Consider the following 13,367-nt stretch of genomic DNA (forward strand, 5'->3'; position numbering starts at 1 on the left):
TGGAGGACAGGTTACTGGTGGAGGACAGGTTACGGGTGGAGGACAGGCTACAGGTGGAGCACAGGTTACTGGTGGAGGACAGGTTACGGGTGGAGGACAGGATACAGGTGGAGGACAGGTTACTGGTGGAGGACAGGCTACAGGTGGAGGACAGGTTACGGGTGGAGGACAGGTTACTGGTGGAGGACAGGATACGGGTGGAGGACAGGCTACAGATGGAGCACAGGTTACTGGTGGAGGACAGGTTACAGGTGGAGCACAGGTTACTGGTGGAGCACAGGTTACAAGTGGAGGACAGGCTACAGGTGGAGGACAGGATATGGGTGGAGGACAGGTTACTGGTGGAGGACAGGTTACGGGTGGAGGACAGGATACAGGTGGAGGACAGGTTACTGGTGGAGGACAGGTTACGGGTGGAGGACAGGCTACAGGTGGAGCACAGGTTACTGGTGGAGGACAGGTTACGGGTGGAGGACAGGATACAGGTGGAGGACAGGTTACTGGTGGAGGACAGGCTACAGGTGGAGGACAGGTTACGGGTGGAGGACAGGTTACGGGTGGAGGACAGGTTACGGGTGGAGGACAGGCTACAGATGGAGGACAGGCTACGGGTGGAGGACAGGTTACGGGTGGAGGACAGGTTACGGGTGGAGGACAGGATACGGGTGAAGAACAGGATACGGGTGGAGGACAGGTTACAGGTGGAGGACAGGCTACAGATGGAGGACAGGCTACAGGTGGAGGACAGGTTACAGGTGGAGGACAGGTTACGGGTGGAGGACAGGATACGGGTGAAGAACAGGATACGGGTGGAGGACAGGCTACAGGTGGAGGACAGGTTACAGGTGAAGAACAGGATACGGGTGGAGGACAGGTTACGGGTGGAGGACAGGATACGGGTGGAGGACAGGTTACGGGTGGAGGACAGGTTACAGGTAGAGGACAGGTTACAGGTGGAGGAAAGGATACGGGTGGAGGACAGGTTACAGGTGGAGGACAGGCTACAGGTGGAGGAAAGGATACGGGTGGAGGACAGGTTACAGGTGGAGGACAGGCTACAGGTGGAGGAAAGGATACAGGTGGAGGACAGGTTACAGGTAGAGGACAGGTTACAGGTGGAGGACAGGTTACAGGTGGAGGACAGGCTACAGGTGGAGGAAAGGATACGGGTGGAGGACAGGTTACAGGTGGAGGACAGGCTACAGGTGGAGGACAGGCTACAGGTAGAGGAAAGGATACGGGTGGAGGACAGGTTACAGGTGGAGGACAGGATACGGGTGGAGGACAGGATACAGGTGGAGGACAGGTTACTGGTGGAGGACAGGATACAGGTGGAGGACAGGTTACAGGTGGAGGACAGGTTACAGGTGGAGGACAGGCTACAGGTGGAGGAAAGGATACGGGTGGAGGACAGGTTACAGGTGGAGGACAGGCTACAGGTGGAGGAAAGGATACGGGTGGAGGACAGGTTACAGGTGGAGGACAGGCTACAGGTGGAGGACAGGATACAGGTGGAGGACAGGTTACAGGTGGAGGACAGGTTACAGGTAGAGGACAGGTTACGGGTGGAGGACAGGTTACGGGTGGAGGACAGGCTACAGGTAGAGGACAGGATACGGGTGGAGGACAGGATACAGGTGGAGGACAGGATACGGGTGGAGGACAGGTTACGGGTGGAGGACAGGTTACAGGTGGAGGACAGGTTACAGGTAGAGGACAGGATACGGGTGGAGGACAGGATACAGGTGGAGGACAGGTTACTGGTGGAGGACAGGCTACAGGTAGAGGACAGGATACGGGTGGAGGACAGGATACGGGTGGAGGACAGGTTACTGGTGGAGGACAGGCTACAGGTAGAGGACAGGATACGGGTGGAGGACAGGATACAGGTGGAGGACAGGATACGGGTGGAGGACAGGTTACAGAGACATTATTACCTTTAGATGAAAACCTGATCAGCTGTTTGAAGATTGATTTTTTTATTTCTCTTTGCAGGAAAAACGAAAGGAGGAAACTTCCCGTCTTTCACTGAGTGTGAGTCTGAAATACTGTGAATGAATGAATACACTGTATGAATGAGTGAATACATTGTGAATGAGTGAATACTGTGTGTGAATGAGTGAATACACTGTGTGAATGAGTGAATACATTGTGAATGAGTGAATACTGTGTGTGAATGAGTGAATACACTGTGTGAATGAGTGAATACATTGTGAATGAGTGAATACACTGTGTGAATGAGTGAATACACTGAATGAATGAGTGAATACTGTGTGTGAATGAGTGAATACTGTGTGTGAATGAGTGAGTGAATAAATTACATATTTTTCTGTTTTAGCGTTCAGCGACTCGTCTGTCAGGCTCTATGCTCCAGAGCTCCGAAAACCCAAATCTGAATGCAAGGTAACAACCAGACTGATAATCTGTTGGATCAGTCCAACTGGAATTACAGTTGGACTGATAATCTGGTTACAGTTGGACTGATAATCTGGTTACAATCAGACTCATAATCTGGTTACAATCAGACTCATAATCTGGTTACAGTCGGATTGATAATCTGGTTACAGCCGGACTGATAATCTGGTTACAGCCGGACTGATAATCTGGTTACAGCCGGATTGATAATCTAGTTACAGTCGGATTGATAATCTGGTTACAATTGGACTGATAATCTGGTTACAATCGGACTGATAATCTGGTTACAGTCGGACTGATAATCTAGTTACAGCCAGATTGATAATCTGATTACAGTCGGACTGATAATCTGGTTACAGTCGGACTGATAATCTGGTTACAGTCGGATTGATAATCTGGTTACAGCCGGACTGATAATCTGGTTACAGCCGGACTGATAATCTGGTTACAGCCGGATTGATAATCTAGTTACAGTCGGATTGATAATCTGGTTACAGTTGGACTGATAATCTGGTTACAGTCGGATTGATAATCTGGTTACAGTCGGACTGATAATCTAGTTACAGCCGGATTGATAATCTGATTACAGTCGGACTGATAATCTAGTTACAGTCGGATTGATAATCTGGTTACAGTCGGACTGATAATCTGGTTACAGTCGGACTGATAATCTGGTTACAGCCGGACTGATAATCTGGTTACAGTCGGATTGATAATCTGGTTACAGTCGGACTGATAATCTGGTTACAGTCGGATTGATAATCTGGTTACAGTCGGATTGATAATCTGGTTACAGCCGGACTGATAATCTGGTTACAGTCGGATTGATAATCTGGTTACAGTCGGATTGATAATCTGGTTACAGTCGGATTGATAATCTGGTTACAGTCGGACTGATAATCTGGTTACAGTCGGATTGATAATCTGGTTACAGTCGGATTGATAATCTGGTTACAGTCGGACTGATAATCTGGTTACAGTCGGATTGATAATCTGGTTACAGCCGGATTGATAATCTAGTTACAGTCGGACTGATAATCTGGTTACAGCCGGACTGATAATCTGGTTACAGCCGGACTGATAATCTGGTTACAATCGGACTGATAATCTGGTTACAGTCGGACTGATAATCTGGTTACAGTCGGACTGATAATCTAGTTACAGTCGGATTGATAATCTGGTTACAGTCGGACTGATAATCTGGTTACAGTCGGACTGATAATCTGGTTACAGTTGGACTGATAATCTAGTTACAGTCGGATTGATAATCTGGTTACAGTCGGATTGATAATCTAGTTACAGTCGGATTGATAATCTGGTTACAGTCGGATTGATAATCTAGTTACAGTCGGATTGATAATCTGGTTACAGTCGGATTGATAATCTAGTTACAGTCGGATTGATAATCTGGTTACAGTCGGATTGATAATCTAGTTACAGTCGGATTGATAATCTGGTTACAGTCGGATTGATAATCTGGTTACAGTCGGACTGATAATCTGGTTACAATCAGACTGAAGTCAAACAAATTATTTGTATTAATATTTGAATAAAAGTGAAAAGAGGTTTTAAAATCCTATTTTTGTTTTTATTATGTGTTTAATTTTGGAAAATTAAAGTGTTAAAATAAGTGTTTATGAATAAACTACCTTATGAAGTTGGTCCCCACACCGGGTCTGGAACTGGAGTCTCCCAGATCAGAGCACTTCATGTGTCAGTAGCTCAGCTTTATCTCTGGGGAACACCCCCAACTCCGGGACTGATGTCCAAATAAGGAAATGTGCATCATGTAGCAGGTGGATGTGACTCCCCTCACTGAGACCTGCTGATAGACGTCACAGCGGAGCAGAGGAGAGACACTGAGATAGTGATGTAACCGACCTGCACGCTGATATTTGACATGTTTTTATTCTCTTCCGTGAAAAAAAACAACACTATTTGTGCTCTGCCAAATAATGTATTTGTATTCGGGCACACTCCTAATATATAATCAATATATGGATACAATGACACATGTGTTTGTATACAGTTAGTATGTTGTATGTACTAATGATGATGTCACCATGTTGTAATGTCAGGATTACATCAGTGATTGGTCACCTGAGGACACGGTCCAGAGAATGCAACAAGGAAAGGTAAGACACCTGTCTACCTGTCTCTACCTGTTTGTCTGTCTGTCTCTACCTGTCTGTCTGTCTCCTCGTCTGTCTACCTGTCTTTACCTGTCTATCTACCTGTCTCTAGTTGTCTCTACCTGTCTGTCTGTCTGTCTCTACCTGTCTCTACCTGTCTGCCTCTACCTGTCTCTAGTTGTCTCTACCTGTCTGTCTGTCTGTCTGTCTCTACCTGCCTCTACTTGTCTGTCTGTCTGTCTCTACCTGTCTGTCTGTCTCCTCGTCTGTCTACCTGTCTTTACCTGTCTGTCTACCTGTCTGCCTCTACCTGTCTGTCTGTCTGTCTCTACCTGCCTCTACCTGTCTACCTGTCTGCCTCTACCTGTCTGTCTGTCTACCTGTCTATCTACCTGTCTGCCTGTCTACCTGTCTGCCTCTACCTGTCTCTACCTGTCTGTCTGTCTCCCCGTCTGTCTACCTGTCTTCACCTGTCTATCTACCTGTCTTTACCTGCCTATCTACCTGTCTTTACCTGTCTGTCTGTCTGTCTCTACCTATTTGTCTACCTGTCTGTCTCTACCTGTCTGTTTACCTGTCTGTCTACTTGTCTCTACCTCTCTGTCTACCTGTCTATCTCTACCTGTCTGTTTACCTGTCTGTCTACTTGTCTCTACCTGTCTGTCTACCTGTCTTTACCTGTCTATCTCTACCTGTCTGTCTACCTGTCTGCCTCTACCTGTCTTTACCTGTCTGCCTCTACCTGTCTGTCTACCTGTCTATCTCTACCTGTCTGTCTACCTGTCTGCCTCTACCTGTCTTTACCTGTCTACCTCTACCTGTCTGTCTACCTGTCTATCTCTACCTGTCTGTCTACCTGTCTGCCTCTACCTGTCTTTACCTGTCTGTCTCTACCTGCCTGTCTACCTGTCAGAGCCACAGACAGGTTGTAGTACTACTGCTGGTAATATTTGTGTTTCAGGTTGTTTCTCTGGAGAAGTTTCGTTCTCTTCAGGACAAACTGCTGCTACTGGATTTCGCTGTCAGCGCTCATGATGGAAACGTCATCACTGCTGTAACTTAATTAACAATCTGAGTCACATCGTTATCATTAACTTTATCAATTAATTTATTTAAACTTTATTTATTGATACAACTGTATAAAAACAACTGACCACACTTTCTGTTTCAGGTTTTAATTTATTTAAAGAGGACTCTGAGTAAAGGTGAGTCTGCTGCTCTCTGACAGTCTGCTGGTTCTGGATCAGGTAGTTCTGGTTCTGGATCAGGTAGTTCTGGTTCTGGATCAGGTCTCAGTATCGTCTCCTTCTCCTCAGACGTTTTGTTTCGGGAGCTGGAGTCCAGACAGACGGCTCTGAGACATTTCATCCACTACCTGACTGAAACCGGTGACCAGAGGCTCCTGATGGAGCTGCTCAGGTGAGCTCACACCTGCACACACCTGCACACACCTGCACATACCTGCACACACCTGCACATACCTGCACATACCTGGACATACCTGGACACACCTGGACACACCTGCACACACCTGCACATACCTGCACACACCTGCACACACCTGCACATACCTGGACACACCTGCACATACCTGCACACACTTGGACACACCTGCACACACCTGCACATACCTGCACACACCTGCACACACCTGCACATACCTGGACACACCTGCACATACCTGCACACACTTGGACATACCTGGACACACCTGCACACACCTGCACACACTTGGACACACCTGCACACACCTGCATACACCTGCACATACCTGCACACACCTGGACACACCTGCACATACCTGGACACACCTGCACACACCTGCACACACCTGCACATACCTGGACACACCTGCACACACCTGCACACACCTGCACATACCTGGACACACCTGCACATACCTGGACATACCTGGACACACCTGGACATACCTGGACACACCTGGACACACCTGCACATACCTGGACACACCTGGACATACCTTGACACACCTGCACACACCTGCACACACCTGCACATACCTGGACACACCTGCACACACCTGCACATACCTGGACACACCTGGACACACCTGGACACGCCTGCACATACCTGCACACACCTGCACATACCTGGACACACCTGCACACACCTGCACATACCTACACACACCTGCACACACCTGCACATACCTACACACACCTGCACATATCTGGACGCACCTGAACATACCTGAACACACAGAAATGTATTTTAATTAGCATGATGTAACATCATCATATCTAACCTTCCTCTCGTGTTCCTTCTCAGAGCTCAGGGCAGGACGGAGGACGTGGCGGTAAGACACAGCAATAATACACAGCAGTAATACACAGCGGTACTACACATCAGTAATACACATCAGTACTACATATCAGTACTACATATCAATAATACACAGCGGTACTACACAGCAATAATACACATTAGTACTACACATCAGTAATACACATCAGTACTACATATCAGTAATACACATCAGTACTACATATCAGTAATACACATCAATAATACACAGCGGTACTACACAGCAATAATACACATTAGTACTACACATCAGTAATACACAGCAATAATACACAGCAGTAATACACATCAGTAATACACAGCGGTACTACACAGCAGTAATACACATCAGTACTACACATCAGTAATACACAGCAATAATACACAGCCGTAATACACATCAGTAATACACAGCAATAATACACAGCCGTAATACACATCAGTAATACACAGCAATAATACACAGCGCTAATACACATCGGTAATACATGTTGCTACGATACACATCAGAACTGACAGAACGATGATGTCATTTCCTGGCAGCTGCTGCAGTATAAGGAACACCTGAGCATCGCAGATGAAAATAAGAGGCGGGACTTCCTGAAGAGCTGCCTCAGGTGAGTGACTCCTGCAGGCCACTGTACTTTCAACAAAAACTGTCACTAAATGTGTGATGAGTGATGGTTGGATTATTTTTGAGGCTTGTTATGACGTGATGATGTCATCAGTGACATCAGCTGATTGTTTGTTTGTTTCAGTCTTCCGTTCTCTCCAGAAGATTCGGCTCACGTTCAGGACCACTACACTCTGCTGGAGAGGCAGATCATCATCGAGGTTAGACCGCAGAGTGTAACAAGTACTGGACGCCGTGACGTCACCGCGGTGACGTCACCTGTTGGTGTGTGGACTCGTTTTGGGTTTTGAGTTTGCATTTTGACCGTCACCATCTTGGATTTTTGGAGCCAGAAGTGACCGTATTTGAATGAGAGGGTGATGCTGACCCTAATGCTAGCTGCTAGCTTGGTTAGCATGGTGCATTTACAGTCAGTGGTTAACTGCTAACGAGCTTAAAACCATTAAAACTAATTGTACTTACTGGAAAAACTGAACATGGACTCGTTAGAGGATCTTTGAGTTCAACCAAACGCTGAACGAGAATCTGTCGGCGTCCAAAATGTTACGATTAACTTTCATGAACTGAAAACACTGAAACAGCGACGGCTGAACTCTGAGAGTCAGGGGTGACGCCATGGTTACACTAGCTAACCTACATCGTTGCCATGGTAGCGACTTGTCTGTGACGTCAGCCACCTGTCACTCAAAGCAGCCGTGTCCTTAATTATGCAACTTTACCACGGTGACCACGCATGAGGGTCTATGAAGGTCTGTGGGGCTCTATGGGGCTCTGTGAGGGTCTATGAGGGTCTGTGAGGGTCTATGAGGGTCTATGAGGGTCTGTGGGGCTCTATGGGGCTCTGTGAGGGTCTATGAGGGTCTGTGAGGGTCTATGAGGGTCTATGAGGGTCTGTGAGGGTCTATGAGGGTCTGTGAGGGTCTATGATGGTCTGTGAGGGTCTATGAGGGTCTATGAGGGTCTATGGGGGTCTATGAGGGTCTATGAGGGTCTGTGGGGCTCTATGGGGCTCTGTGAGGGTCTATGAGGGTCTGTGAGGGTCTATGAGGGTCTATGAGGGTCTGTGAGGGTCTATGAGGGTCTATGAGGGTCTATGAGGGTCTGTGGGGCTCTATGGGGCTCTGTGAGGGTCTATGAGGGTCTGTGAGGGTCTATGAGGGTCTGTGGGGGTCTATGAGGGTCTATGAGGGTCTGTGAGGGTCTATGAGGGTTGTGAGGGTCTGTGGGGCTCTATGGGGCTCTGTGAGGGTCTATGAGGGTCTGTGAGGGTCTATGAGGGTTGTGAGGGTTGTGAGGGTCTGTGGGGGTCTATGAGGGTCTGTGAGGGTCTGTGAGGGTCTATGAGGGTTGTGAGGGTTGTGAGGGTTGTGAGGGTCTGTGGGGGTCTATGAGGGTCTATGAGGGTCTGTGAGGGTCTGTGAGGGTCTATGAGGGTCTGTAAGGGTCTATGAGGGTCTATGAGGGTCTGTGAGGGTCTATGAGGGTCTGTGAGGGTCTGTGAGGGTCTATGAGGGTTGTGAGGGTTGTGAGGGTTGTGAGGGTCTGTGGGGGTCTATGAGGGTCTATGAGGGTCTGTGAGGGTCTGTGAGGGTCTATGAGGGTCTGTAAGGGTCTATGAGGGTCTATGAGGGTCTATGAGGGTTGTGAGGGTCTATGAGGGTCTGTGAGGGTCTATGAGGGTCTATGAGGGTCTGTGAGGGTCTATGGGGCTCTATGGGGCTCTGTGAGGGTCTATGAGGGTCTGTGGGGTTTATGGGGGTCTGTGAGGGTCTATGGGGGCTATGAGGGTCTATGAGGGTCTGTGGGGTCTATGAGGGTCTATGAGAGTCTGTGAGGGTCTATGGAGGTCTATGAGGGTCTATGAGGGTCTGTGGGGTCTATGAGGGTCTATGAGGGTCTGTGAGGGTCTATGAGGGTCTATGAGGGTCTATGAGGGTCTGTGGGGTCTATGGGGGTCTGTGAGGGTCTATGAGGGTCTGTGGGGTCTATGAGGGTCTATGAGGGTCTGTGAGGGTCTATGGGGGTCAATGAGGGTCTATGAGGGTCTGTGAGGGTCTATGGGGCTCTATGGGGCTCTGTGAGGGTCTATGAGGGTCTGTGGGGTTTATGGGGGTCTGTGAGGGTCTATGGGGGCTATGAGGGTCTATGAGGGTCTGTGAGGGTCTATGAGGGTCTATGAGAGTCTGTGAGGGTCTATGGAGGTCTATGAGGGTCTATGAGGGTCTGTGGGGTCTATGAGGGTCTATGAGGGTCTGTGAGGGTCTATGAGGGTCTATGAGGGTCTATGAGGGTCTGTGGGGTCTATGGGGGTCTGTGAGGGTCTATGAGGGTCTGTGGGGTCTATGAGGGTCTGTGAGGGTCTATGGGGGTCAATGAGGGTCTATGAGGGTCTGTGGGGTCTATGAGGGTCTATGAGGGTCTGTGGGGTCTATGAAGGTCTATGAGGGTCTGTGAGGGTCTATGGGGGTCAATGAGGGTCTATGAGGGTCTGTGGGGTCTATGAGGGTCTATGAGGGTCTGTGGGGTCTATGAAGGTCTATGAGGGTCTGTGGGGTCTATGAAGGTCTATGAGGGTCTGTGAGGGTCTATGAGGGTCTGTAAGGGTCTGTGAGGGTCTATGAGGGTCTATGCGGGTCTGTGAGGGTCTATGAGGGTCTATTAGGGTCTATGGGGGTCTGTAAGGGTCTATGAGGGTCTATGAGGGTCTATTAGGGTCTATGGGGGTCTGTAAGGGTCTATGGGGGTCTATGAGGGTCTGTAAGGGTCTATGGGGGTCTGTGAGGGTCTATGGGGGTCTGTGAGGGTCTGTGAGGGTCTATGGGGGTCTGTGAGGGTCTGTGAGGGTCTATGGGGGTCTGTGAGGGTCTGTGGGGGTCTGTGAGGGTCTATGACGGTCTATCAGGGTCTATAAGGGTATGTAAGGGTCTATTAGGGTCTATGGGGGTCTATGAGGGTCTATCAGGGTCTATGAGGGTCTATGGGGGTCTATGAGGGTCTGTGAGGGTCTATGAGGCTCATGCGCTGTGTTGTTGCTAGGCAACAGACCGGCAGGCTGAACGTGGGGGGAAGGTGGAAATCTTCCAGAAGTTTCCCAGAAGAGCTTCGATCCTCAACATGCCGCTGATCACCACGCTGTACTACTGCTGCTTCTACCACTACACCGAGTCTGAGGTCAGTCTGACTCCAACTACACCTGAACCTGGACTACTAGTTAGTACAGATCAGTTTTATGTGATTAGTGGATCCAGATCAGTTGGTTCAGATTAGTTGATCCTGATTAGTTGTGTTTCCTGACTCTCTGCAGGGGACCTACAGCAGTCCGGCCAACATCCGTCAGACCTTCAGGGTGAGCGCTGCCGTCTTTCAGTCGGGCGTGTTTCTGACTAGCTGACTGCGTCACTAACGAGCTTGTTAACCTTTGACCCCAGATTTCAGAGAAGCAGTACTTTGTGACAGCGTTGGCGGCGAGGGCGAAGCTGAAGGCGTGGTTTGACGTGGACGCGCTGTTCACCAGCAGGAACTGGCTCGGTTTCACCAGGAAGAAGTGTCCGCTCGGCTTCCAGCGTGTCGTCGACATCCTGCATAAGAACTCCGCCCCCACACAGGTGAGGGGTGGTGCTTAACGAGCAGGGAGACACTTAAAAGGTTTGGCAAGGTGTTTGATTAAAGGGAGGATCAATAGATTTGTGATGTGATTGACAGGTGAGTTATGTCATTGACAGGTGTGTTGATTGATTGACAGGTGAGTTATGTGATTGACAGGTGTGTTGATTGATTGACAGGTGAGTTATGTGATTGACAGGTGTGTTGATTGATTGACAGGTGCTGCAGGAGTACGTGGGTCTGGTCAGTGATGCCGACCTGAAGATCAGTTTGGCTCAGAAACATAAATGTCACGACATCGTCATCAACGTGAGACTCCTTCCTGTTTATCTAAATAACGCGCTCTGATTGGTTGGTTCTTCGAATCATGAAGGGCGGAGATTAAACAGTAACTTCACAACTATTCGTGTAAATGATGTAATGTGTTGCTGTGATGTCATAATGACTGGTGTGTCTCCGGGCCAATCAGACGTACCGAGACCTGAAGGACCGGCAGCTGTTGCTAGGATACAGAGGGAAGGTGGAGAGGGGTTCAGCGGAGGAGAGGAAGATCAATGAACTGCTCAACAACCCGGTGAGGAGGAGTAGGAGGAGGAGGAAGAGGCGGAGGAGGAGGTGTCATTGTCATCATGTGACCTGACTGAACTTATTTCTTCTTCTCTTTCAGCAAATCCGCTGGAAGAACTGACGACGCCGCTTCAGAATATCAAAGACTTTTCTTTCAAACAAGTGTGACAGTTTCCTGTGAGAGGAGCCGAGCCTCCATCACCACGGCAACAGGACCGTCCAATCAGTTCACATCTGCTTTTGTCTCATTGGATGCCTAGAAAATCATTTGTTTTGACTCCGCCCCCTGAGACGGAGGGGGTGGAGCTTATTATTCTGCTGAGTCATCGCTTCAACATTCCTCATGTTTTTATTCAAATAAAAAACTTCAAAAACACAAATGACTCGATCGAATTTAACTGGAGGAGCAGGAGGAGGAGGAGGAGGAGAGGAGGAGGTAGAGGAGGTAGAGGAGCAGGAGGAGGAGAGGAGAGGTAGAGGAGGAGCAGGAGGAGGAGGAGGAGGAGCAGGAGGAGGAGCAGGAGGAGGGGAGGAGGTAGAGGAGGAGCAGCAGGAGGAGCAGGAGGAGGAGGAGGAGGTAGAGGAGGAGAGGAGGAGGAGGTAGAGGAGGAGGTAGATGAGGTAGAGGAGGAGCAGGAGGAGGAGAGGAGAGGTAGAGGAGGAGCAGGAGGAGGAGGAGCAGGAGGAGGAGGAGGAGCAGGAGGAGGAGCAGGAGGAGGGGAGGAGGTAGAGGAGGAGCAGCAGGAGGAGCAGGAGGAGGAGGTAGAGGAGGAGGTAGAGGAGGAGGAGGAGCAGCAGGAGGAGGTAGAGGAGGAGAGGAGGAGGTAGAGGAGGAGGAGGTAGAGGAGGAGGAGGAGCAGGAGGAGGAGGTAGAGGAGGAGGAGGTAGAGGAGGAGAGGAGGAGGAGCAGGAGGAGGAGGAGGTAGAGGAGGAGCAGGAGGAGGTAGAGGAGGAGAGGAGGAGGTAGAGGAGGAGGTAGAGGAGGAGGTAGAGGAGGTAGAGGAGCAGGAGGAGGAGAGGAGAGGTAGAGGAGGAGCAGGAGGAGGAGGAGCAGGAGGAGGAGGAGGAGGGGAGGAGGTAGAGGAGGAGCAGCAGGAGGAGCAGGAGGAGGAGGAGGAGGTAGAGGAGGAGAGGAGGAGGAGGTAGAGGAGGAGGTAGATGAGGAGGAGGAGCAGCAGGAGGAGGTAGAGGAGGAGAGGAGGAGGTAGAGGAGGAGCAGGAGGAGGAGAGGAGAGGTAGAGGAGGAGCAGGAGGAGGAGGAGCAGGAGGAGGAGGAGGAGCAGGAGGAGGAGCAGGAGGAGGGGAGGAGGTAGAGGAGGAGCAGCAGGAGGAGCAGGAGGAGGAGGTAGAGGAGGAGGTAGAGGAGGAGGAGGAGCAGCAGGAGGAGGTAGAGGAGGAGAGGAGGAGGTAGAGGAGGAGGAGGTAGAGGAGGAGAGGAGGAGGAGGAGGTAGAGGAGGAGCAGGAGGAGGTAGAGGAGGAGAGGAGGAGGAGCAGGAGGAGGAGGAGGTAGAGGAGGAGAGGAGGAGGTAGAGGAGCAGGAGGAGGTAGAGGAGGAGCAGGAGGAGCAGGAGGAGGAGGTAGAGGAGGAGAGGAGGAGGAGCAGGAGGAGGAGGAGGTAGAGGAGGAGGTAGAGGAGGAGGAGCAGGAGGAGGAGGTAGAGGAGGAGCAGGAGGAGGAGGTAGAGGAGGAGGTAGAGGAGGAGGAGCAGGAG

At 50.1% G+C, this 13,367-nt stretch overlaps 1 protein-coding gene across 2 annotated transcripts in view; it reads left to right on the forward strand.

Moving 5' to 3' along the window:
• vipas39 (VPS33B interacting protein, apical-basolateral polarity regulator, spe-39 homolog) overlaps nt 1-12,031 on the forward strand; it is a 20,687-nt gene extending 8,656 nt beyond the window's left edge. For both annotated transcript variants that reach the window (XM_042390341.1, XM_042390342.1), the window contains exons 5-19: nt 1,996-2,034; nt 2,339-2,403; nt 4,494-4,550; nt 5,509-5,601; nt 5,719-5,752; nt 5,864-5,966; nt 6,837-6,864; nt 7,395-7,468; nt 7,610-7,685; nt 10,522-10,656; nt 10,790-10,831; nt 10,914-11,090; nt 11,308-11,397; nt 11,558-11,662; nt 11,756-12,031. In XM_042390341.1, coding sequence (XP_042246275.1) covers nt 1,996-2,034; nt 2,339-2,403; nt 4,494-4,550; nt 5,509-5,601; nt 5,719-5,752; nt 5,864-5,966; nt 6,837-6,864; nt 7,395-7,468; nt 7,610-7,685; nt 10,522-10,656; nt 10,790-10,831; nt 10,914-11,090; nt 11,308-11,397; nt 11,558-11,662; nt 11,756-11,776 — 1,139 coding nt within the window. In that variant the 3' untranslated portion in view covers nt 11,777-12,031. The remainder of the gene's footprint in view (nt 1-1,995; nt 2,035-2,338; nt 2,404-4,493; nt 4,551-5,508; nt 5,602-5,718; nt 5,753-5,863; nt 5,967-6,836; nt 6,865-7,394; nt 7,469-7,609; nt 7,686-10,521; nt 10,657-10,789; nt 10,832-10,913; nt 11,091-11,307; nt 11,398-11,557; nt 11,663-11,755) is intronic.
• Nucleotides 12,032-13,367: the final 1,336 nt, after the last annotated feature.

Source organism: Thunnus maccoyii, chromosome 17 (assembly GCF_910596095.1).
Source record: "Thunnus maccoyii chromosome 17, fThuMac1.1, whole genome shotgun sequence".
Lineage (NCBI taxonomy): Eukaryota > Metazoa > Chordata > Actinopteri > Scombriformes > Scombridae > Thunnus > Thunnus maccoyii.